Consider the following 26,880-nt stretch of genomic DNA (forward strand, 5'->3'; position numbering starts at 1 on the left):
TAATACTTTACGTTTTCTTTAATTTGTTCTGGACCTGGGGACGGTGAAGAGACCCCTGGTGGCATGTTTGGTGGGGTAAGTATGTCTGTCAGAGCTATATGTAAGTTGATTATACAGACAATTTGGAATTTTAAACACATTAATATTTCTCACAACAACAAAAAAATGTATGCTGTCAATCTCTCTTCTACTTTGAGCTAAGAGAGACCGACATGCATACTGTTGACATTAGCCCTCTGTGTACATTGAAGGGAAAGATGTGATGTTCTGGCCCAGCTGCAGCTTTTCTAGGTCCTTCTTTGCAGCACTTTACTATATCACCGGGCAATAGTCAAGAATAGATCAAACTAGAGCCTGCAGGACTTGTTTGGTCGATTATGGTGTAAAAAATGATGAGCATTTCATGTCTGAGTTTGCCCACTTTGCCAATGAAATAGTCATTTAAATAATTGGAAGATACAGTGAGGGAAAAAAGTATTTGATCCCCTGCTGATTTTGTACGTTTGCCCACTGACAAAGACATGATCAGTCTATAATTTTAATGGTAGGTTTATTTGAACAGTGAGAGACAGAATAACAACAAAACAATCCAGAAAAACGCATGTCAAAACTGTTATAAATTGATTTTCATTTTAATGAGGGAAATAAGTGTTTGACCCCTCTGCAAAACATGACTTAGTACTTGGTGGCAAAACCCTTGTTGGCAATCACAGAGGTCAGACATTTCTTGTAGTTGGCCACCAGGTTAGCACACATCTCAGGAGGGATTTTGTCCCACTCCTCTTTGCAGATCTTCTCCAAGTCATTAAGGTTTCGAGGCTGACGTATGGCAACTCGAACCTTCAGCTCCCTCCACAGATTTTCTATGGGATTAAGGTCTGGAGACTGGCTAGGCCACTCCAGGACCTTAATGTGCTTCTTCTTGAGCCACTCCTTTGTTGCCTTGGCCGTGTGTTTTGGGTCATTGTCATGCTGGAATACCCATTCACGACCCATTTTCAATGCCCTGGCTGAGGGAAGGAGGTTCTCACCCAAGATTTGACGGTACATGGCCCCGTCCATCGTCCCTTTGATGCGGTGAAGTTGTCCTGTCCCCTTAGCAGAAAAACACCCCCAAAGCATAATGTTTCCACCTCCATGTTTGACGGTGGGGATGGTGTTCTTGGGGTTATAGGCAGCATTCCTCCTTCTCCAAACACAGCGAGTTGAGTTGATGCCAAAGAGCTCGATTTTGGTCTCATCTGACCACAACACTCACCCAGTTCTCCTCTGAATCATTCAGATGTTCATTGGCATGTATATGTGCTTTCTTGAGCAGGGGGACCTTGCGGGTGCTGCAGGATTTCAGTCCTTCACAACGTAGTGTATTACCAATAGTTTTCTTGGTGACTATGGTCCCAGCTGCCTTGAGATCATTGACAAGATCCTCCCGTGTAGTTCTGGGCTGATTCCTCACCGTTCTCATGATCATTGCAACTCCACGAGGTGAGATCTTGCATGGAGCCCCAGGCCGAGGGAGATTGACAGTTATTTTGTGTTTCTACCATTTGCGAATAATCGCACCAACTGTGTCACCTTCTCATCAAGCTGTTTGGCGATGGTCTTGTAGCCCATTCCAGCCTTGTGTAGGTCTACAATCTTGTCCCTGACATCCTTGGAGAGCTCTTTGGTCTTGGCCATGGTGGAGAGTTTGGAATCTGATTGATTGATTGCTTCTGTGGACAGGTGTCTTTTATACAGGTAACAAGCTGAGATTAGGAGCACTCCCTTTAAGAGTGTGCTCCTAATCTCAGCTCGTTACCTGTATAAAAGACACCTGGGAGCCAGAAATCTTTCTGATTGAGAGGGGGTCAAATACTTATTTCCCTCATTAAAATGCAAATCAATTTATAACATTTTTGACATGCGTTTTTCTGGAGTATTTTGTTGTTATTCTGTCTCTCACTGTTCAAATAAACCTACCATTAAAATTATAGACTGATCATGTCTTTGTCAGTGGGCAAAGTACAAAATCAGCAGAGGATCAAATACTTTTTTCCCTCCCTGTAGGTGTAAATGTTGTGGGTTCAATGGTTTTGGTGTTTGAATGCTTTTTGATGGTTATCCGCTATTGCTGAGGTTATGCTTATGTATATAGCTGAAAAAATGCAAACTCTGCTTTCTAATGCCTCTGTCTGTGTATGTGTTTGTGTGCTTGCCTGCGTGAGTGCGTGCATGCATGCATGTGTGTGTGTCTAGGTGCATGGATGCATATATGTGTGAATATAGCATCTGTGTATGTGTAACTAATGGCCCCTCACGTTCACAGCGGGGCAAGGCGTGGCTCCACTCTCCCTTGTTCTGACACTGGAGCAGCGGCTCCCCCACCAGGTAGAAGCCGGGATCACAGGACAGCTGCGTCTGAGAGCCGGGGCTGACAGCTGGACTGGACGCACGCAGGTGAGGCACAGCATTCTCTAGCAGGGGGCAGTCTGACACACAAACAAATGTAATTGAGTAGGAGAATGGAGAGGGTTAACGTTTCCCCTAGACACTTTTTTTTCCGCGTTTATCCCCCTAATGGTTAAGGTCAGGACTTTGCCAGAGTAAGCTGATCCTAGATCTGACCCTCACCAGCACAGAATATACAGTTGGGGTTAGTCTTGACTCTCCCCACCACTCCATTGAGGAAGTCAGGCCACGCCAGGACGTTGCCTCTGATGTTGTTCCCTGGGCAGGTGCTGGCTAGGATTTTGATCTATGGACCCAGAGAAATATGGAGGTCACTTTATGCCACAGAAGAACAAAAAAAACAACACACACTTTATTTGGGACAGAAGTTTTTTTAAATATGTTACACAGACATTTCAAACTTTTGCCACAGATGCTAGTTTATATGCTGTAGTTAGTCATGTAGCCTGGACGCCAGTCTTTTTCTGCTTGAGACAACTCTTTTGTGTGTCAAACACGGTTAGCATGACAATGAAAAACAAGTTGTTCTAAAGCAGAAACAGACTTAGTAACTAAGCTGGTCGTTATGTTCAGATAGTGATGTACCAGCTACTGTTCAGGTACAGTGGGGAGAAGTATTTGATACACTGCCGATTTTGCAGGTTTTCCTACTTACAAAGCATGTAGAGGTCTGTAATTTGTATCATAGGTACACTTCAACTGTGAGAGACGGAAAATCACATTGTATGATTTTTAAGTAATTCATTTGCATTTTATTGCATGACATAAATATTTGATACATCAGAAAAGCAGAACTTAATATTTGGTACAGAAACCTGTGTTTGCAATTACAGAGAACATACATTTCCTGTAGGTCTTGACCAGGTTTGCACACACTGCAGCAGGGATTTTGGCCCACTCCTCCACACAGACCTTCTCCACATCCTTCAGGTTTCGGGGCTGTCACTGGGCAATACGGACTTTCAGCTCCCTCCAAAGATTTTCTATTGGGTTCAGGTCTGGAGACTGGCTAGGCCACTCCAGGACCTTGAGATGCTTCTTACGGAGCCACTCCTTAGTTGCCCTGGCTGTGTGTTTCGGGTCGTTGTCATGCTGGAAGACCCAACCACGACCCATCTTCAATGCTCTTACTGAGGGAAGGAGGTTGTTGGCCAAGATCTCGCGATATATGGCCCCATCCATCCTCCCCTCAATACGGTGCAGTCGTCCTGTCCCCTTTGCAGAAAAGCATCCCCAAAGAATGATGTTTCCACCTCCATGCTTCACGGTTGGGATGGTGTTCTTGCGGTTGTACTCATCCTTCTTCTTCCTCCAAACACGGCGAGTGGAGTTTAGACCAAAAAGCTCTATTTTTGTCTCATCAGACCACATGACCTTCTCCCATTCCTCCTCTGGATCATCCAGATGGTCATTGGCAAACTTCAGACGGGCCTGGACATGCACTGGCTTGAGCAGGGGGACCTTGCGTGCGCTGCAGGATTTTAATCCATGACGGCGTAGTGTGTTACTAATGGTTTTCTTTGAGACTGTGGTCCCAGCTCTCTTCAGGTCATTGACCAGGTCCTGCCGTGTAGTTCTGGGCTGATCCCTCACCTTCCTCATGATCATTGATGCCCCACGAGGTGAGATCTTGCATGGAGCCCCAGACCGAGGGTGATTGACCGTCATCTTGAACTTCTTCCATTTTCTAATAATTGCGCCAACAGTTGTTGCCTTCTCACCAAGCTGCTTGCCTATTGTCCTGTAGCCCATCCCAGCCTTGTGCAGGTCTACAATTTTATCCCTGATGTCCTTACACAGCTCTCTGGTCTTGGCCATTGTGGCAAGGTTGGAGTCTGTTTGATTGAGTGTGTGGACAGGTGTCTTTTATACAGATAACGAGTTCAAACAGGTGCAGTTAATACAGGTAATGAGTGGAGAACAGGAGGGCTTCTTAAAGAAAAACTAACAGGTCTGTGAGAGCCGGAATTCTTACTGGTTGGTAGGTGATCAAATACTTATGTCATGCAATAAAATGCAATGTGATTTTCTGGATTTTTGTTTTAGATTCCGTCTCTCACAGTTGAAGTGTACCTATGATACAAATTACAGACCTCGACATGCTTTGTAAGTAGGAAAACCTGCAAAATCGGCAGTGTATCAAATACTTGTTCTCCCCACTGTAGGTGAGTCTGTATTTCAGGTTGTAGAGCAGTAGCTAGGACAGTGGGATTTACTTGCTGTGGGTCGAGAACCCGGTCCCAGATGTGGAGCTGGCTGAGGGACCCTACAAAGGACTCCACGGGGTTGAAGCCCTCGCCCCTCTGGTCCTGGTCCTGGCCCAGCACCAACGCCCCTCCACCTGGAGGGTAGAGGTCAAGGGTCAAAGGTTAACCACCTCTCTTGGTTTCTTTGGGTTCTGTGAAATGTGCCTTAAAACCTAACCTCACTGCTATTATTTCATTAAGACCTGCAAAATAGCATCATTCTACTTTTTGATATGCCACACTGTGCCCCACTTAGATATTATAAGCAGGCTACTAGGACATAAGGACACAATAAGCAGATCCAAGATCAGGCTAAGGCACTACTGCTAATAGCACTACACCTGGGATGGTTAGCTGTGGTGCTATGATGATTTATAGATTGACGATAAACTGCTACTTTATTTTGAGCAGGCTGAGGATAGCGCTAAACAACATAATATGCATGCAACTATGAATACGGTACATCATGATACTATGACACTAAGACAATAGCTATGAGCAGGCTGAGGATAGCACTACACCTGGGATGGTGGTGCCCACTGACAGGCCTTTCCCTCCGTCCGAGGGGTTGCCGTTGATATAGACCCTCCAGTCCCCGTCCCAGCTCCGCCATGACACGCCGATGTGGTGCCACTGACCCGTGTTGACCGCCGGGCAGTCTGTAATACGCTCCTTACCGTTGACGTACAGGACCCACCTGGGGGGGGCGGGGAAGAGAGAGAGAGAGAGAGAGAGAGAGAGAGAGAGAGAGAGAGAGAGAGAGAGAGAGAGAGAGAGACTATAATATTGTGTTTTGTGAGGACCCCAAGAATAGTATAGTTGTGGCTAGTGTCTTGTGACAGCCTTAACATTCAGTGTGTCTGCGTGTGTGTCTGCGTGTGTGTGGCAGTACTGACCCGTTGTAGTCTATGAGCAGGAAGGCGTTGTCACTTCCCTCCACTGCGTAGGATATGGGCGTGCCATAGTTGGTGGTGTCCGAAGACCTCATCCAGAAAGTACACGTGATCTCCGTCAATGCCGGCATCATGCCGTCCATCATCACGTAACCATGGATACCTGACACCTCGAAGTCCAGGTTGAAGGATGTTGACATCTCTGAAGGAGAAAAAAAATTTAGGCTGGAAATGAGTGAAAAATTATGAAAATTATTACAAAAAAGGTTTTATAAGTAAATAAATGGAGCAGTTTCTGAGTCATTGAGGTTAGAAGGAGAGAAAATGTTTTGGGCCAGAAAAGGTTGACTATGAAAATGGATTTTGAAGTAATGGGGCAGTTGCTGATACACATCAAATTGATATTGATCCAGAAAAGGGACCGGACCAATCCATTAGACTGTGAAATCTACCTTTTAGAAAGCAATTTCCTTCAATTAGACATTCAGACTATTGGCTCCAATGGCTCCGATGAGTGCAGTAGTGAAGTGACCTGGAGAATTTACTTTTCTCCTTTCTGAAAACAGGAAAGCTCTCATTATGATAGCCCTGTGTGAAACTAAATAGTGGTTTCACGAAGTGTACCTCCAAAATGGCACCCTATTCCCTACATAGTGCACTATAAAGACTAAAGAATAGAGTGCCATTTCAGACTCAGCCAAAGGTTTACTTCCATACATTTTCCTCTCTGAGACTGTGGTAAAACCACAATAGACTCAAACTCCTCCACAGCCTCTTCTACTCTTCCTCCACTCATCCCTCTCTCGCTTTCTCTCTCTCCATGGCGTCTATACCTGTCTCACACCTGGTTCCGTTGAACCCAGGAGGGCAGCGGCAGGTGTAGGAGCCCTGTCCGTCCACACATGTGGCCCCGTTGATACAGGGGTTAACCTGACACTCATCCACATCTACCTGACACAGCCTTCCCCGGTAGCCCTCCACACACTGGCACCTGGACACGGAGAGAGACCAGTACGTCATATATACCTGTGCAATACATTATACACATTAAACGCAATATTTAACCAGTTTCATCCTGTGTCATATTTGATTAAAACAATTCCAGATGCTGTTCCTTGCACACTAGCTTTCACTATCTTTCACTATTAAAAGCTCAATAAATTGTCTAGATGTTGAAATATTTGTTTCTCCATATAAAACATCAACATGCAGATCAGTATACCAAATTGGTTGGTGAAGTGAAATATGTCTGCTTGGTTGACAGTATTCAGTTATATTTTATTTTTTATGTAACCTTTATTTAACCAGGAAGTCCCATTAGGGTCCGAAGGCCTCTTCCCTCAAAGGGTTTTTATTACCTGAAGTTGTTGACGCCATCCCGACATGTCCCTCCGTTCTGACAGGGGGCACTGTTACACTCATCCACGTTGACCTCACAGCGGTCCCCAGAGTATCCTGGGAGGCAGGTGCAGGAGTACCCCCCCGCCAGGTCGTCACACACACCCCCGTTCAGGCACGGGCTGGAAAGACACTCGTCTATCTCCAGCTCACAATGAGAACCTAGAAGAAGATCATGTTGTTGATCATAATGCCTTTTGCATGAATACAGGAGATCCTAATCAGTTGCATTGTTGGCATTGAATGTTTGCTGCATAAATTGTAGCTGGCTTTTCATTGATGTTGCAAAAAAATTGGTTTTGCTGGTTTTGCCTTTGCAGTAGTTGCATGAAATGTGGCCTTTGCTCATTATGAATGCAAGGTTTAACTGAAATTCTCAAGGGGCTGCCCATTGCAGTATTTTCATGCAATTCTCACTCGCATGCAATTATGCAGGTACAGGTAACTGAAGTGCCCAAGGTGCCTGGTAAAGAGGCAGAGTGATCCCACCTGTGAAGCCATCAGCACAACTGCAGGTGTACTGGTTGATCTCATCCACACACTCTCCTTCGTTCAGACAGGGGGAGGAGTAACACTCGTTCACCTCCGCCTCGCACAGAGAACCTGGGACAGAGAAACGACCTCAGCAGAAAGAAACTACAGTCCGTCATATGGTCGGTCGCACTTGACCAGTACTAAATGCCTAGGTGTCAGTCTGCTTCTGCTTTAGCCAAGTCCTATGTCGTAGTCATGTTTGGCAAGGACTGATAGGACTGATGTTTCTACAGAAACAGACTGGTACCCGGCTACTAAATGTCTAGGAGAAACAAGAAAATTAGAATTAAAGAAGTGGAAGGGAGTGGAAACTGGGTACCAGACATTCATGATGTCCCCATACCTACAAAGCCTGGTCTGCACTGGCAGAGGAAGTCTCCCATGCCGTCCTTACACAGACCCCCATTCTGACACGGTGCCGAGTCACACTCATCTATGTCACTCTCACACTTCGCCCCTGCAGGTAGAAATACATTTTCACAGCCTTATGATGAGACTACTAACAATTGGTTATAGCTTTTTATTGCTCTGATGAACATTGTTTGACCGAAAGCTTACACATGACCAGAATAAACTGAAACTTGAATAGATTAAGAATGCATTCATGGGTATAGTTTACCTGTGAAACCAGGCAGACAGGTGCAGATGTAACCCGCCCCCACCTCCTCACATGTCCCCCTGTTCTGACACGGGTTCAAGAAACACTCATGGAAGACCTGAGGAGAGGAACAGTAATGTGGTTATGAGTTATGTTTATGAATGTGGTGTGAGAATTTCAGGACTAGGAGAGAATTTTATTCTTCCACTCCATATTCAATAACCATTACCAGACCTGGGTTCAAATACTTGAAAAACCATATTAAATACTTTGAGCATTTGCTTGAGTCTGCCTGGAGTGCCAGATGTGTGGGGTTTTCAGTTTTGGGTCCTTTCGCTTGGTTTATTAAGCCAGAATGCCACTACATTTTGACCAATCTGATCAGATCTCTTGCCAATAATTTGGCAAAAGATCAGAATTGGGCTGCCTGTGTAAATGCAGCCAAACAGGCACAGAAAGTATTTCAAGTATTTGAAACTCAGGTTTGATCATAACTCAGTCAACCTTTCTGCTGTAAACCCCTTGAGGAGTCTCTTGAGAACATGGGTCAGTCAGTCTCACCTGGCTACTAGCCTGATAGTCCTGGGATACCACCACCTCTGGAGCTGATGTCACACTCTCCTCCTTAGGCAGGACACTAGAGCCAAAACCTGATGGAGGGAAAGAGGGAGGGAGGGAGGAAGGAAGGGAGAAAGGGGGGGGGAGAGAGAGAGAGAGCGAGAGAAAGAGAAAAAAAATAAAGAGAGAGAGAATCAGAGAAGAAAGGAGAGAGAGTTTCCACTTGTCACCAAACTGGCAGACACTAACAAAGCTCATTTAGTCTGATTGGCCACATCTACCAGTTTTTATCACTCTTAGGGCCTTTCATTCATAGGTTATTTCCATTCAGTAGTCACTCATGACGAATACATTTCCATTCTTTCCTGATCCTTTTTGCAATCCCTTTTCCATTCCGTGGCCAAGTCTCAAACAATGATGTATGTCTATGGTCTTAAATTATACCCTGTTACCCATCTAGTGTCATTTTGACCAAAGCCATGTGTCAGTAGTCCTATGGGGGAATACTGTAGGGAAATATAGGGAAATAGGGTGTCATGAAGTACACTATAGTTCAGTTCAAACATTATTGGAAATTATTTGGTTGCATATATAAGGAATAGGGTGTGATTTAGTGCACTACATAGGGAATAGTGTGGGATTAAAGACCTAGCCAGTGTAGTGTAACAGTAACTCACTGGAGCAGTGTTGTATCGCGGTGGCCCCGGTGACAGTTGTGGTGCCGTAGAATGGGCAGGAGAGGCAATAAGAGCGGCCGTGGTCGGGCTGGTAGTAGTCTCTGGGACAGGGGTAGCAGGGGACCAGCCCTGTACGAGAGAAATGACCTGCCAAACATGGAACTGGAGGGGGAGAGGGAGGGAGGGAGGGTTAGTGTCACTAATGGAAGTATGGAAGTGAGCACAGTCATCATATTTTTATGCTAGGTCAGTGAGCACAGTCATCATATTTTTATGCTAGGTCAGTGAGTTCAGTCTGAATGTAAACGCAGTCATGTCTGTTCTTTCCCCTCTTCACAGGGTCAGTGGTGAGTTCAGAGTTAGACTCTCTCTCTCTCTCCTCCCTTCCTCCCTCCCTACCTCCATCACTCCTTCCCCCTCTTCTCTCTCCCCCATTTCACTCCCTCCATCTCTCCCTCTCACCTCCACACTCAGCCATCTCTCTTGCCCCACTGGTGACGGTGGAGGTCTCATCCGGACAGACCAGACACTCTCTGGATCCAAACCCAGGCTGGTAGTGCCCCAGTGGGCATGACTCGCACGTCTCCAGCCCATTCACAGAGTAACCTCCAGGCTTGCACTGCTCTGAAAACACACACACAGAAACACACAATATAACATATACTAATAATGAGTTCATTGAGTTTATAACCTTCAAAATTATGTAGGAAGGATGCCACCTGCTGGTATTACATTCATGGTGAATAGTATTTTAGGACCAGGAGTTTTCCTGGTCAGATCCAACTAGTTACTGGGACCAGGAGTTTTCCTGGTCAGATCCAGCTAGTTACTGGGACCAGGAGTTTTCCTGGTCAGATCCAGCTAGCTACTGGGACCAGGAGTTTTCCTTGTCAGATCCAACTAGTTACTGGGACACAGAGTTTTCCTGGTCAGAGCCAACTAGTCACTGGGACCAGGAGTTGTCCAAGTCAGAGCCAACTAGTTACTGGGACCAGGAGTTTTCCTGTTCAGATCCAGCTAGTTACTGGGACCCAGAGTTTACCTGGTCAGTTCACGTAGCCCTATGTACAGTATTACCATTGTATGAGTGTCCACCTGAGGACCTTGTCCATGTGTTTTACCTTGTCCAGGTGTTTTACCTTGGCCAGGTGTTTTACCTTGTACAGGGGCTAGAGTTTTACCTTTGCACTGGTCCTGGTTGCGTGCGTGGAAGTAGGCTGTGGAGGATCCCTCGGGACAGGTCTTACACTCCATCTGACCCTCCTGGTCCTGGTAGGACCCCAGCCAGCAACTCTCACACTCTGCATACTCCAGGGAGTAGTAGGTCCCTACCGGACACTGGACTGGAACATCCAGCAACACATAGGACAGTGTAAGGCCAAACCTTCATTCATTCCTCCATCCATCCATTAATTCATTCATTCATTCATTCATTCATTCATTCATTCATTCATTAATTCGTACACTGTGAACCTGGAGACCACACTAAGTAGTCATACTGTACGGTCTGTATCTCAGGGCCCACTACTCACCACACATCCTTCCCTTCAGTACAGACCCAGGTCGGCAGAACAGAGAGGCCCTCTTGCTCTCTAGGGACTTGGGGTCAGCCACCACAATCATCTCAGACGACACGTGATAGGATGACAGCGGCTGCTTGGCCAGCGTCCGCTTCAGCCGATTGGTCAGCTGCTCCAGGATCCGCAGCAGGCGCTTCTGATTGGCTACCTCCACTGAGTCATTCCTGGACGAGGGCAGCGGGATGCTTGCTGGGAGAATGGACACAGCTCAAAGGACGGGACTCGGAACAACAACAACAACGCAAACAAATTCAAGTTCATAAGTTAATTTTGTTTATGTTGATCGTGCCACCAGCCTACCTGTGATGTTGAAGAATATCTGTATCTTCTGGTCTCTGGTGGGGATCTTACGGTGCCTTTTGCTGCGGTAGTTGGAGGTTCCCGTCCTGGCACTACCATCCTTCTGCATTGGGGTTCGAGGGCTGTCCGTAGCGAAGCCCGAGTCGAAGTAGGCATAGTCCTGACCGCTCTGGGGTCCCCGGTTACTGCCCCATCGTCCTGGGCCTGGGAGAGGGGAGGGAGATGGAGAGAGGGGAGGATGAGGGCGGGAGAGGGAGAGGGAGGGGAGGGGAGGGAAGGGGAGGGGGTTATGAAGAGCAATGGTTAGGAAATACATTTATCTCAAGGCCCTACTGCTTGTACAGTACATTTTTATAGTTGGGGCAATAGCATATGAAGGTCTTACCGATAGCGAATCCATTCTCATAGTCGTAATTGTACTCCAGGCAGTGGCCTTGTGACATCACCTCTAACTTGCAGGCAACATCCTCGTGACTGCAGATGGTCGGGAGCTATGGATACAATTGAGAGAGAAATTAAACATAAATAGTGTGTGTGTATGTACTCCTTTGTTGATTTGATTTGATTTGTGTTCTCACCATGTCTCTTAGTTTAGTGTTGAACTCCCCAGTGAAGGACTTGACCAGCTCCAGGTCATCACAGTGAGAGGCTTTGAACAGCATCTCAAAGGGCTTGAACCCTTGGTTGGCAATACGGTTCACTGAGAGTAGGGACAGGACACGCGCACACACACACACACACACACACACACACACACACACACACACATACACACACACACACACACACACACACACACACACACACACACGCGCATGCATGCACACACATGCATGCACACACATACACACACACACACACCGTCAACATTTTTAATCATGCATAGTATGCATGTACACATATTACTGTAACTGTAACAGAAGAGGAGAAAAGAGAAGATGGGACAAAATATGAAAAGAAAATGGACGAAAGCTATGTGTCCCAAATGGCACCCATACCCAAAGGCTAGAGCCCAAAGTAGTGCACTACAGTATATAGTGAATAGGGTTCCATTTGGGATGTACCTATTACTAAGGTCACTCACAGGAGCAGTCGGGTCTGTCGGGCGAGTGTGGCGGCTCCCACACTCCGTTGTTGGCACAGAAGTAGTTCTGGACAGTCTGGTGTGTGAAGCTGTATCCCTCGTTACAGTACAGAGTACAGTTGACCCCCTCCTCCTCCTCAGAACAGAAGAACTCCCCGTTCACTGGCACAAATGGCTGCTCACAAGTAGACCCTGGGACATAATATAGACAGACAGGGTTTTATGGGTAATGTAGTTATAGGGCTGGCTGAATTATATTGAATTTAATAAAAAAGAAGAAACTTCAATTTTTTGCGTGTGCACCCTGTCTCTACATTGATGAGTAATGTGGTACAAGAAGGAGGAAGGAAGGAAGGTGGATAGCAAAGGTGCAGTACAGTACCAAACAAGTGATTTAAGATCTATTACAAAATAGAAAATCTCTCCAAATAAAAAATGATGTTATGAATATGACATAAAACATGAATATTTAAATATCCATTTAGTTTCCCAAGAAGTCTAATGAAGATCTAAGTCCTTGAAAAGCCAACATACAGCAAAGATACAGAATACAGTAATCTAGTAAACTCTAGTAAACTCTGGTAAACTCTACTTCCTGTTACCTTGTACAGTGATTGTGAGGTGGCAGGTGCGGTTGTTGCCTGCCTGGTCGGTAGCTGTGTAGCTCACCACTGTCTGTCCCACAGAGAAGAGAGTGCCTGGTGTGTGGGTGGTGGACACACTCGGACGCCCACCTGGGAATGGTACACAACAACAACAATAACCAATACAAGAAGCCAAAATGCTGTACAGAAGCCAAAATGATCTTTCAGACCTGTCTATGTGCCATTAAAGGGACAATCAACAGTTGCTACATACATCTTTGGAGTCATAAATTAAAAAATGAAACGTATAAATGCCTCATGAGTTTAGTTCAACTGTCGTACCCCATCAGAACCTAAAATATAAGCTTATTTTACTCCAATGTTTGTAAACAAAGTAAATGTAAACAAACACTGTATAGCCTCAAAACATGGTTAAAACTATAATTTTGATTTCATGGATGGTCAGTCCTTGCATCCATAGCTCTGTCTATGAATTTGAGAGTGGTTACATTTCTCAAGCACAATCCCTAAGGTTTTTAACAAAACAGGGACAGGGAATATTATTTGTTATTTACATTTTAGTCATTTAGCAGACGCTCTTATCCAGAGCGACTTACAGTTAAGTGAGTGCATACATTTTCATACTGGCCCCCTGTGGGAATCAAACCCACAATCCTGGCGTTGCAAACGCCATGCTCTACCAACTGAGCTTCATCCCTGCCGGACATAGAGACCCTGGCTAATTGCGCGCCGCCCCATGGGTCTCCCGGTTGCGGCCAGCTACGACAGAGTCTGGATTCGAACCAGGATCTCTAGTGGCACAGCTAGCACTGCGATGCAGTGCCTTAGACCACTGTGCCACTCAGGAGACAGTTATTATTAGTTATTATTGTTGTTATCTGCTGATTGCCGCTTTAAAGCAATGACAAACAATGTACTTTCTTATAATTTGCTCGAGCATGGATTTAAATCATTGGTTGAATGCAACCTTCCTATGATCAAGTCCAAAACCATTATTCTGAGTTACTCCAGCGTTTAAGGCCTATACAGTATATTTCCCCAAAAGTGAATTGCACATCTGGAACAGACCGCCAGAGGGCAGTGTTGGGTTGTCAGTTACTATACATGGCAGAATGAGTAACTCTGGGGTGAAGTTTCCCCTAAGTACAGATCTAGGATCAGCTCCCCCCCTGCCCCCCAATCCTAACCTTGACTGTCAGTGAGGAAAATGCCATACTGACCCAAGATCAGAGTTTAGTGGCAACTTCACCCTACTCCAAATGAGTCACTCTAGTCCTGGTAAACCATATAAGTTATAATAAAGCAGGACATGTTGACACATGAAAACGTCTGGCAGGTCTCTCTCTGGGCATCTCATGGCACCATAATAATAATCATCATCATCTGGGCAGCCTGGGGGTAATTGCTACCAGCTGGATGGATGGATAGGTTAGAGAGATAAAGAGAGGAGAGAGAGAGAGATGAAAAGTGAGAGGGAGATGAAAAGTGAGAGAGAGAGAGATCTCCACAAGCTGTCCTGTTATATTCCTCTCCAAATAAATACTTTATTTGAATCTACCAATCAAATTTACAAGAAAGGATCCAAACATTTCAAAGGTCCCTGAATGCATGGCACTCAAGGGTACAGAAAGCACCTCCTTCTCCAAACAGCTAGGCTGCCCACGACATCTGAAACAGAGCAGTACCTAGCCAATTGCTTTGCCCTAGTTTTTGTCAGACCCGCAATCTGGAGCCCATGTCCGCACTGCCAAATATCAGCGCTACCAGCTTGCACCCGAGGCTGTCCAAGTGTGCCATGAGGGGCTGGTATTTAAGCAGCTTCTCGGCAAAGGCCTGCTCCATGTAGCCATCAAATGAGCACCTCACCCTGGCCTCCCCCCACAACAACAATATCTGGCGTATTTATCTGAACTATAATGCATATAATGTGACACACACACACACACACACACACTCCCTCTCTAACACTGTCACGTCCGCTTACAGACGGGACGGAGCAAGGCGCAGCGTGATATGCATACATGTTTATTAAATATTAAACACAACGACAAAATAACAAACAAAACGAAACGTGAAGTCCAAGGCAGCACAACACAACATACCTTAACTGGAACAAGATCCCACAACTCACTAGTGCCAATAGGCTGCCTAAGTATGGTCCCCAATCAGAGACAACGAGCTACAGCTGCCTCTGATTGGGAACCACACCGGCCAACATAGATCTACACTTAATAGAAACCCAACATAGAAATACACCACATAGAACATACACACCCTGACTCAACATATACGAGTCCCCAGAGTCAGGGCGTGACAGTACCCCCCCCCAAAGGTGCGGACTCCGACCGCACAACATAAACATAACAGGGTAGGGACCGGGTGGGCATTCCGCCTCGGAGGCGGATCCGGCTCAGGGCGTGACGACCACTTACTCTCCGCCTCCCTGTTGCGCCCCTGGTCTGGTCTGGACCTCGGCGCACTGCTTCCCTTCTCCTTCCTCCCACGAAGTACCAAGCCCTGTCTGGCTGACGTCTGGGTCTGGACTGGAGCCGCTGACTGGAGCTGGACCCGACGACGGTGGAGCGAACTGCTCTGGCTCCGGAGTGGAGCCGCTGACCGGAGCTGGATCAGGCACCGGTGGAGCGGACTGCTCTGGCTCCGGAGTGGAGCCGCTGACCGGAGCTGGACTGGACCCCGGTGGAGCGGATTGCTCTGGCTCTGGAGTGGAGCAGCTGACCGGAGCTGAACTGGCACCGGTGGAGCGGACTGCTCTGGCTCCGGAGTGGATCCGCTGACCGGAGCTGGACCAGGCACCGGTGGAACAGGCACGGGCCGTGCCGGACTGTACACACGCACCACTGGCTTGGTGCGAGGGGCAGGAACAGGCCGGGCCGGGTTGGTGACGCGCACCACTGGCTTGGTGCGAGGGGCAGGAACAGGCCGGGCCGGGCTGGCGACGCACACCACTGGCTTGGTGCGAGGGACAGGAACAGGCCGGACCGGGCTTGCGACGCGCACCACTGGCTTGGTGCGAGGGGCAGGAACAGGCCGGGCCGGCGACGCGCACCACTGGCTTGGTGCGAGGGACAGGAACAGGCCGGGCTGGGCTGGCGACGCGCACCACTTCCTTGGTGCGAGGGGCAGTAACAGGCCGGGCCGGCGACGCGCACCACTGGCTTGGTGCGAGGGTCAGGAACAGGCCGGACCGGGCTGGCGACGCGCACCACTGTCTTGGTGCGAGGGGCAGGAACAGGTCGGGCTGGCGACGCGCACCACTGGCTTGGTGCGAGGGACATGAACAGGCCGGACCGGGCTGGCGACGCGCACCACTGGCTTGGTGCGAGGTGCAGGAACAGAACGGGCCGGACTGGCGACGCGCACCACTGGCTTGGTGCGAGGGGCAGGAACGGGTCGGGCCGTACTGGGAACACGCACCACTGGCTTAGTGCGGGAAGCAGGAACGGGCCAGACCGGACTGGCGACACGCACCACTTTCTTGGTGCGAGACTGGGTTCCTTTATTAACCCCCGCTCCTTCTGCTGCCTAACCAGCTCCTCTCGCCGTGCCTCTACACTCTCCTTCTCCCTTATAGCCTCCTGTAGCGCCTCCCTCTGACCGAATAACTCCTGCTCCCTCTGAACCAATAGCCCCCGTAACATGGTGGCCTCCTCTCCTAACCTGCAGACCCGCCCTTTAACGGCCTCCTGCTGCCTCGTCGTCCACACCGTGTGACCCCCCAAAAATGTTTCTTGGGGTTGCCTCTCGGGTCTCCGTCGTCGGCACTCCTCCTCCCGTGAGGACTCCTCCGGGAGCCCCCACGAGTTAGGGAACAGAACCTCGTCGTCGTCGTCATCCTCCGACTCAGTATAATACTGTTCCCACTCCTCTTCCCATGGTCGTAGGGACCCAATCTGAAAACCGACCGGGTGCAGTGGTCGGGGCTCTTCTCTCTCGCTCCCCGACCATCCCTTTAGCCCCCCCAAAAAAAATGATTGGGGCTGTCTCTCGGGCTTCCTCCTCGACCGGCGTCCTCTGCGTTGCCGTTGCTCCTCTCCTGCCTGGGTATCTACCTTCGCCCATGGCCCTTTCCCCGCGAATATCTCTTCCCATGACCACAATTTGCCCACCTGGGACATGGCTATTCGCTCTTCCTGGGCACGCTGCTTGGTCCTCGTTTGGTGGGATCTTCTGTCACGTTCGCTTACAGACGGGACGGACCAAGGCGCAGCGTGATATGCGTACATGTTTATTAAATATTAAACACAACGACAAAATAACAAACAAAACGAAACGTGAAGTCCAAGGCAGCACAACACAACATACCTTAACTGGAACAAGATCCCACAACCCACTAGTGCCAATAGGCTGCCTAAGTATGGTCCCCAATCAGAGACAACGAGCTACAGCTGCCTCTGATTGGGAACCACACCGGCCAACATAGATCTACACATAATAGAAACCCAACATAGAAATACACCACATAGAACATACACACCCTGACTCAACATATACGAGTCCCCAGAGTCAGGGCGTGACAAACACAGACAGTAGAAGAGAGGAGAGACATTCTCATTCCAGCCAGGCTGACACGTCTGGCTGAGTGGTGTCCTGGCCTTGTCTACCCAGCCAGCCAGTCTGTAACTAAATATAACCCAGGCAGCACCAAGCACCAGGGAACAGTGTGTGTGTGTGTGTGGGGGGGGGGGGGGGGGGGGGTTGATCAGGGCGTGGGCCTGATGGAAAAACAAAACATGCTGACGTTGGATCAACGTTGCAGTGACGTCGTCGCGCCACCTCGGTTAAAAACCACAATGTGGTTACTACTTGTTGATGGCATATCGTGTGTGGACCTTGGCAGGAAGGTTAGTGCATGTGTGTGTGTCTGAGTATATGTCTGAGTATGTGTGTGCGTTCATGCATGTATATACTATGTGTCTATACTATGTGTGTACGTGCACGTGTGTATCTGTCTGTCTGTGTGTCTGTGTGTGTAAATTCTCAGCAGGACAGTGGATTATACAGGAGTGATGTGGGCTAGAGAGCCACAGAGAGCTATGGTGTAGTATCTGTCAACAGGGCTGATGTTTGGGGAAATTCTGTCTGTGGGCCAGCCAGGGTGAGAGGTCCACTATTAACAACACTCTGTGACGTGTGTGTGTGTGTTCTCTATGATGCCATGGGCTTCACAATGACCTGCTGGGTACAGTACAGTACAGTACAGTACAGTATGTGTCACACTCCTGGAGTTCTACCCATAGAACTAGAATGCATAGAATGTGTCACTGGAATTCTGAGCACCAACATTTAATTAACTATAGAAAGAAGAAGAGGCAGTTGATGATGATGTAAAAATACTGGATTTCTACCACAGTATATTCCTCTATACAGTAAATACACTACATGGCCAAAACATCTCATTCCAAAATCATGGGCATTATTATGGAGTTGGTCCCCCTTTTGCTGCTATAACAGCCTCCACTCTTCTGGGATAGCTGTCCACTAGATATTGGAACATTGCTGTGGGGACTTGCTTCCATTCAGCCACAATAGCATTAGGGAGGTTGAGCACTGATATTGGGCGATTAGGCCTGGCTTGCAGTCGGTGTTCAAATTCATCCCAAAGGTGTTCGATGGGGTTGAGGTCAAGGCCAGTCAAGTTCTTCCACACCGATCTCGACAAACCATTTCTGTATGGACCTTGCTTTGTGCACGGGGGCATTGTCATGGTGAAACAGGAAAGGGCCTTCCCCAAACTGTTGCCACAGAGTTGGAAGCACAGAATCATCTAGAATGTCATTGTATGCTGCAGCATTAAGATTTCCCTTCACTGGAACTAAGGGGCCTAACCCAAACCATGAAAAACAGCCCCAGACCATTATTCCTCCTCCACCAAACTTTACAGTTGGCACTATGCATTTGGGCAGGTAGCGTTCTCTTGGCATCCGCCAAACCCAGATTTGTCCATCGGACTGCCAGATGGTGAAGCGTGATTCATCACTACAGAGAACGTGTTTCAACTGCTCCAGAGTCCAATGACGGCAAGCTTTACACCACTCCAGCTGACGCTTGGCATTGCACATGGTGATCTTAGGCTTGTGTGCGGCTGCTTGGCCATGGAAACCCATTTCATGAAGCTCCAGATGAATAGTTATTGTGCTGACTTGCTTCCAGAGGCAGTTTGGAACTCGGTAGGGAGTGTTGCAACCAAGGACAGACGATTTTTTACGTGATACGCGCTTCAGTACTTGGCGGTCCCGTTCTGTGAGCTTGTGTGGCCTATCACTTCGCGGCTGAGCCGTTGTTGCTCTTAAGACGTTTCCACTTCACAATAACATCTCTTAAAGTTGACTGGGGCAGCTCTAGCATGGCAGAAATTTGACGAACTGACGTGTTGGAACGCTGGCATCCTATGACGTTGCCTCGTTGAAAGTCACTGAGCTCTTCAGTACGGGCCATTCTACTGCCAATGTTTGTCTATGGAGATTGCATGGCTGTGTGCTCGACTTTTACACCTGTCAGACACGGGTGTGGCTGAAATAGCCAAATCCACTAATTTGAAGGGGTGTCCACATACTTTTGGCTATGTAGTGTACTTCTATCTCTCAGATGTCTGAAGTGAAGTGAACCGCACCCCTCTTTAATAGCATGGTAAAGACATTAACATACTGTCTGTACCACACCTCTGTCTGTCTGTCTGGTTCCCACCATTCTATTGTCACACACACACACACACATACACACACACACGCAGACACAAACACACACACACATTATTTCCCACTGTCTCTCTGTCTCCTTTTTCCAGTCACCCGATGGAAAAGACCCTGTTTAACCATTAGTTCCTCTGGAGCGAGAGAGAGAGAAAGAGAGAAAGAGAGAGAGGGAGCCGAAGAGGTGCAGTCTGGGATATCGCATACCTGAGTTGTCGGAAAATTGCGGCACCTCCCAAACGACGGCCGTCTGCATGTCTGTGGCCTGGAAAGTGGGTGGCGACCTGCACCTGTCAATCACAGGGGGCTCCGTATCTAGGAAGGAACACCATCACCGTTGTTAGGGATGGAACTAAGCTTGACCATGACAACCAAGTATGCACAATACATTTAGGAGAGGTAAAGAAGAACATTTAATCTCCACCTAAATGTTAACTGGACTTTGATTTAGTGTTTAGCATTATTGCTATACTATTAACATATTAGGAGTAGTAATATTCCTAAAATAGGATAACAATACAATGTAACCCTATGGTAAAGTATGCTACGTTATGTTCTTAGTCTTAGTGGTATGCACTGTTTTAAAGGGCACCAGTTAAACATGTGTGTCTAATAAAAAACCACTGCATTTCTTCGTAATAGCATATGGAAATGTTCACGGCTTACCACAGTGCTTTTTCCCCTTGACAGTGTGTGACACTGGACACCCTTATTTTTCACACTTTGTGCACTTGAGTTTGCTTGGCACCTGTGACTACTGTGTAGACAAGTTATTTAGCCAGGCGCTTTTATCCAAAGTAAACACGTGTTTAATACTGTATGTGCGGCCCATGCGGGAATCAAACCCACAACTCTGGAGTTTCAAGAATCAACTGAGTCATTGGAAATAGGAACTACCACAAGTATTTCTTGAAAACGTAACCTGATCAGGAAAAACTCTAATTAAAAGCTACAGTATAACTACAGCCTGTAGGCTATAACTAGGGCCTGGAGTTTTTCCTTTTCCTGGGTCAGGTCATGAGGTCAGGAAAAATCAGGGCCACAATCTCAACTACATGTTTCATACTGGTTTTGTTGTGTTGTGTTGTTTTATGATGTGGTTGTGATGTGGTTGTAAAATGTGGTTGTGATATGTGGTTGTGATCTGATGGTTGGTTGTGATGTGGTTATGATGTGGTTATGATGTGGTTCTGAGGTGGTTGTGAAGGGGTTGTGATGTGGTTGTGATGTGGTTGATTTTTGGTTGTGATATGGTTGTGATCTGACCTCACCTATGACAGTGACAGTGAAGGTACAGTTAGCCTGGTTCCCAGCACGGTCTGTAGCTGTATAGGTGATCCTCTCCTCTCCTATAGGGAACAGTTGAGGAGGGGTGTACACAGGCTTCACCTGGACCAGGACCTAGAGGGCAGAGGTCAGAGGTTTTTATTTTTATATTTTTTATTAGGATCCCCATTAGCCGACACCAATGGTGACAGCGAGTCTTACTGGGGTCTGACACATAACGAAAAAGACATTACAGACAAAATACTTTATAATTTACATACATTTAAAAACGTTGACATGTAGTGTGTGTGTGTGTGTGTGTGTGTGTGTGTGTGTGTGTGTGTGTGTGTGTGTGTGCGTCTATCAATTACACATACATGCCAGTACATACACACAACAAGTAGGTCACATGGGGAGAGGAGTTGTGCCATGAGGTGTTGCTTTATTTGTTTTTTGAAACCAGGTTTGCTGTTCACTTGCGCTATATAAGATGGAAGGGAGTTCCATGCACTCATGGCTCTGTATAATACTGTATGTTTCCATGAATGTGTTCTGAACCTGGGGACTGTGAAAAGACCCCTGGTGGCATGTCTGGTGGGGTAAGTGTGTGTGCCAGCGTTGTGTGTAAGCTGACTATGCAAACAATCTGGAATTTCCAACACATTGTTTCTTATAAAAACAAGAAGTGAGGCAGTCAGTCTTTCCTCAACTCTTAGCCAAGAGAGACTGGCATGCACATATTAATATTAACCCTCTGTGGTTGCTGATGCGTATATTGTTGAATGATCAGCATACATGGACACACATGCTTTGTTTAATGCCAGTGGCAGGTCAATGGTGAAAATAAAAGAGTAGAGGGCCTAGAGAGCTGCCCTGCGGTACACCACACTTTACATGTTTGACATTAGAGAAGCTTCCATTAAAGAAAACCGTCTGAGTTCTATTAGATAGATAGCTCTGAATCTACGAATAGGCAGAGGTTGAAAAGCCATCACACATATGTTATTAGGTAGTTCGTTTTTCCTTGTTCCTTGACACTGTGCTACTGTTTGCTCTTTTGGGGTTTAGGACTGGGTTGATGTTTTTCACCTTGTGACTCTTTGTGAAAAGCTGTTCACAAAAAAAGATTAATGGTAGACTTAGCGATATGATGTACAGTCGTGGTCAAAAGGTTTGAGAATGACACAAGTATTGGTCTTCACAAAGTTTGCTGCTTCAGTGTTTTTAGATATTTTTGTCAGATATTACTATGGTATACTGAAGTATAATTACAAGCATTCCATAAGTGTCAAAGGCTTTTATTGACAATTACATTAAGTTTATGCAAAGAGTCAATATTTGCAGTGTTGACCCTTCTTTTTCAAGACCTCTGCAATCCGCCCTGGCATGCTGTCAATTAACTTCTGGGCCACATCCTGACTGATGGCAGCCCATTCTTGCATAATTAATGCTTGGAGTTTGTCAGAATTTGTGGGTTTTTGTTTGTCCACCCGCCTCTTGAGGATTGACCACAAGTTCTCAATGGGATTAAGGTCTGGGTAGTTTCCTGGACATGGACCTAACATTTCGATGTTTTGTTCCTGAACCACTTAGTTATCACTTTTGCCTTATGGCAAGGTTCTCCATCATTCTGGAAAAGGCATTGTTCGTCACCAAACTGTTCTTGGATGGTTGGGAGAAGTTGCTCTCGGAGGATGTGTTGGTACCATTCTTTATTCATGGCTGTGTTCTTAGGCAAAATTGTAAGTGAGCCCACTCCCTTGGCTGAGAAGCAAGCCCACACATGACTGGTCTCAGGATGCTTTACTGTTGGCATGACACAGGACTGATGGTAGCGCTCACCTTGTCTTCTCCGGACAAGCTTTTTTCCGGATGCCCCAAACAATCGAAAAGGGGATTCATCAGAGAAAATGACTTTACCCCAGTCCTCAGCAGTCCAATCCCTGTACCTTTTGCAGAATATCAGTCTGTCCCTGGTGTTTTTCATGGAGAGAAGTGGCTTCCTCACTGCCCTTCTTGACACCAGGCCATCCTCCAAAAGTATTCGCCTCACTGTGCATGCAGATGCCCTCACACCTGCCTGCTGCCATTCCTGAGCAAGCTCTGCACTGGTGGTGCCCCGATCCCGCAGCTGAATCAACTTTAGGAGTCGGTCCTGGCACTTGCTGGACTTCCTTGGGCGCCCTGAAGCCTTCTTCACAACAATTGAACCTCTCTCCTTGAAGTTCTTGATGATCCGATAAATGGTTGATTTAGGTGCAATCTTACTAGCAGCCAAAATCCTTGCCTGTGAAGCCCTTTTTGTGCAAAGCAATGATGACGGCACGTGTTTTCTTGCAGATAACCATGGTTAACAGAGGAAGAACAGTGATTTCAAGCACCACCCTCCTTTTAAAGCTTCCAGTCTGTTATTCTAACTCAATCAGCATGACAGAGTGATCTCCAGCCTTGTCCTCGTCAACACTCTCACCTGTGTTAACGAGAGAATCACTGACATGATGGCAGCTGGTCCTTTTGTGGCAGGGCTGAAATGCAGTGGAAATGTTTTTTTGGGATTAAGTTAATTTTCATAGCAAAGAGGGACTTTGCAATTAATTTCAGTTCATCTGATCACTTTTCATAACATTCTGGAGTATATGCAAATTGCCATCATAAAAACTGAGGCAGCAAAGTTTGTGAAAATTAATATTTGTGTCATTCTCAAAACTTTTGACCACGACTGTAGATGCACAAAGTAAACAGCATAGTGGGTAAATTTCCTTAACAACTAAGAGGGTTGAAGCGCGAGGCTCAACTTCTCTACTGTTTTGGTCCACTGCCAACCAGGCTGTAACAGTGTAAAGCAAACCCATGCACACTCACAGATACAGTGTGTGACTGTGTGAGAGAGAAGTCTTGCATCTCGCTCATCTCAATATCTGTGGTGCTGCTCGTGGCAACGTCATTTCGCTGAGTCTACCTTTTACCTCAGGACAGATGCATGTGCAAACACTAACACCCCCTGGAGGAGAAAACAGACAGCCCTCTCCTCACCTCCTGCCCAGAGTTGTCAGTAGCAGTGGGCACGTTCCAGCTGATGTTGGCAGTGCCACGCCTCTCGTCCGTCTCTGCCACCACGTCTCTGGGGCACTGGACCCACGGGGGCTCTGAGTCTAGATGGAGTGAGAAAAGAGTTAGAGTGGACGGAGAGGGTAAAGAGGGTGAGAAAATAAACAGGGGAAAAAATCACTGTAGAATCCTAAATCAGAGTTTGGGGTCAATTATATTCTGTTTCAATTCCATGACATGATGGGACTTGACATGATGGAACTTGACATGATGGGACTTGACATGATGGGACTCCATATTATTGCCATTCAACTCCTCAACTGACAGGAAATTAGATGAAATTAATTCCAACTCTTTTAAGAACAATATCCAGTGGGCAAAAACTGGTTGAATCAACGTTGTTTCCATGTAATTTCAACCCAAAAAATATGTGATGATGTTGAATCAACATGGAATACTGATTGGATTTGCAAAAAGTCATCAATTTACGGGCATTGTGTCTTTTTTTCACCCAACTTTTAACCTAAATCCAATGACATGGTGAAATGTTGTGTTGATTTCACATTGAATTCGCTTTAGTTGAAAACTCAACTAGATATTGAACTGACGTCTGTGCCCAGTGGTTACACTTAAAAGAGGGACATGAACTAAAGCAAAAACCGAGGTTGAGACTTTGGCTTCATCCCAAATGGCACCCAATTCCCACATAGTGCACTACTTTTGACCAGGACAGTGCACTGTGTAGGGAGTAGGGTGCCATTTAGGACGCAGGCTTCTACTACTTGTTATCACTGAGGGAGTGACTGTGATACATTTAAAAACGTTGACATGTAGTGTGTGTGTGACAGATACAGTGTGTGACTGTGTGAGAGAGAAGTCTTGCATCTCGCTCATCTCAATATCTGCGGTGCTGCTTGTGGCAACGTCATTTCGCTGAGTCTACCTTTTACCTCAGGACAGATGCATGTGCAAACACTAACAACCCCTGGAGGAGAAAACAGACAGCCCTCTCCTCACCTCCTGCCCAGAGTTGTCAGTAGCAGTGGGCACGTTCCAGCTGATGTTGGCAGTGCCACGCCTCTCGTCAGGCTTCTACATCATACATTATCATATGTGGCCCTGCTACTTGTTATCACTGAGGGAGTGACTGTGATGTCACACATAACCTCTGACCCCTCTAACACAGCACGTCTGTCACGATCGTCGAACAGAGATGAGGACCAAGGCGCAGCGTTGCAGGCAAACATACTCTTTATTAGAGACACGATCAAAAACAACAAAACGAAAACGTGACAGTTCACGGTCTAACACAACAGACTCGAAACAAGATCCCACAAACTCTGTGGGGAAACAGGCTGCTAAAGTATGGTTCTCAATCAGAGACAACAAGCAACAGCTGAATCACGTTGCCTCTGATTGAGAACCACACTGGCCAACATAGAACAACAATACTAGAATGAAACCTAGAACAAAACACATAGACTTTACACACCCTGGCTCAACATATTAGAGTCCCCAGAGCCAGGGCGTGACAGTACCCCCCCCTAAAGGCGCGGACTCCGACCGCGCCCACCAAATACCACAGGGGAGGGACCGGGTGGGCACTCCGCTTAGGCGGCGGATCCGGCTCCGGGCCTGATCCCCGCTCCCTCTCCAACCCCCCAAAGTACCCCTGGTCCGGTCTGGCCCCGCTGGCCGGAGCTGGACTGCACACTGGTGGAGCGGATTGCTCTAGCTCCGGCGTGAAGCATCTGACCGGTGCCGGACCAGCCACCGGTGGAACAGGCACGGGCCGTGCCGGACTGACGACGCACACCACTGGCTTGGTGTGGGGAGCAGGAGCGGGCCGAGCCGGGCTGACGAAGCGCACCACTGACTTGGTGCGGGGAGCAGGAACGGGCCGTGCCGGGCTGACGAAGCGCACCACTGACTTGGTGCGGGGAGCAGGAACGGGCCGAGCTGGGCTGACGAAACGCCCCACTGACTTGGTGCGGGGAGCAGGAATGGGCCGGACCGGGCTGACGACGCGCACCACTGACTTGGTGCGGGGAGCAGGAACGGGCCGGACAGGGCTGACGAAACGCACCACTGACTTGGTGCGGGGAGCAGGAATGGGCCGGACTGGGCTGGCGACGCGCACCACAGACTTGGTGCGGGGAGCAGGAACAGGCCGGGCCGAGCTGGCGACGCGCACCGTAGACTTGGTGCGAGTGGCAGGAACAGGCCGGACCGTACTGGGAACACACACCACTGGCCCTACGTGGGGATCAGGAACAGGCCGGACCGGACTGGCAACACACGCCAGTACCTCTCGCCGTGCCTCTACATCTTCCTTCCCCCTGGTGACCAGTGACTCCCGTAACCTGGCGGCCTCCTGCTGCCCCGTCGTCCACGGCGTTAGCCCCCCCCTAAACATTTTATGGGCTTCACTCCTACCCGTGGACCAGGTCTCCATACTTTTTGCCAGCCTTTCGCCCTTCTGCTTCCACGTCAAGCCCCTCTCTTCCTCACATGGCTTGACCCAGTCGAGGAGGCGAAGGAGATCCGCTAGAGATCTCTCAGGCGCTGGCTCCTGGACTTGCTGCTTGGTCCAGTCTTAGTGGGATCTTCTGTCACGATCATCGAACAGAGATGAGGACCAAGGCGCAGCGTTGCAGGCAAACATACTCTTTATTAGAGACACGATCAAAAACAACAAAACGAAAACGTGACAGTTCACGGTCTAACACAACAGACTCGAAACAAGATCCCACAAACTCTGTGGGGAAACAGGCTGCTAAAGTATGGTTCTCAATCAGAGACAACAAGCAACAGCTGAATCACGTTGCCTCTGATTGAGAACCACACTGGCCAACATAGAACAACAATACTAGAATGAAACCTAGAACAAAACACATAGACTTTACACACCCTGGCTCAACATATTAGAGTC

At 47.6% G+C, this 26,880-nt stretch overlaps 1 protein-coding gene across 1 annotated transcript in view; it reads right to left on the minus strand.

The window, feature by feature from the left end:
* svep1 (sushi, von Willebrand factor type A, EGF and pentraxin domain containing 1) overlaps positions 1–26,880 on the minus strand; it is a gene marked incomplete at its 5' end in the record, with an annotated part of 111,231 nt that overhangs the window by 27,255 nt on the left and 57,096 nt on the right. The window contains 23 exons of the mRNA XM_084166004.1: positions 2,301–2,471; positions 2,614–2,737; positions 4,668–4,792; positions 5,219–5,394; positions 5,594–5,792; positions 6,424–6,581; positions 6,949–7,150; positions 7,478–7,591; positions 7,866–7,979; positions 8,142–8,238; positions 8,682–8,770; positions 9,356–9,517; positions 9,818–9,979; positions 10,537–10,698; positions 10,888–11,124; positions 11,236–11,439; positions 11,621–11,726; positions 11,814–11,935; positions 12,320–12,511; positions 12,922–13,053; positions 19,842–19,949; positions 20,906–21,035; positions 23,934–24,052. Coding sequence (XP_084022130.1) covers positions 2,301–2,471; positions 2,614–2,737; positions 4,668–4,792; positions 5,219–5,394; positions 5,594–5,792; positions 6,424–6,581; positions 6,949–7,150; positions 7,478–7,591; positions 7,866–7,979; positions 8,142–8,238; positions 8,682–8,770; positions 9,356–9,517; positions 9,818–9,979; positions 10,537–10,698; positions 10,888–11,124; positions 11,236–11,439; positions 11,621–11,726; positions 11,814–11,935; positions 12,320–12,511; positions 12,922–13,053; positions 19,842–19,949; positions 20,906–21,035; positions 23,934–24,052 — 3,405 coding nt within the window. The remainder of the gene's footprint in view (positions 1–2,300; positions 2,472–2,613; positions 2,738–4,667; positions 4,793–5,218; positions 5,395–5,593; positions 5,793–6,423; positions 6,582–6,948; positions 7,151–7,477; positions 7,592–7,865; positions 7,980–8,141; positions 8,239–8,681; positions 8,771–9,355; positions 9,518–9,817; positions 9,980–10,536; positions 10,699–10,887; positions 11,125–11,235; positions 11,440–11,620; positions 11,727–11,813; positions 11,936–12,319; positions 12,512–12,921; positions 13,054–19,841; positions 19,950–20,905; positions 21,036–23,933; positions 24,053–26,880) is intronic.

This window comes from Coregonus lavaretus, assembly GCF_964263955.1.
Source record: "Coregonus lavaretus genome assembly, chromosome: 7".
In the NCBI taxonomy this organism is placed as follows: domain Eukaryota; kingdom Metazoa; phylum Chordata; class Actinopteri; order Salmoniformes; family Salmonidae; genus Coregonus; species Coregonus lavaretus.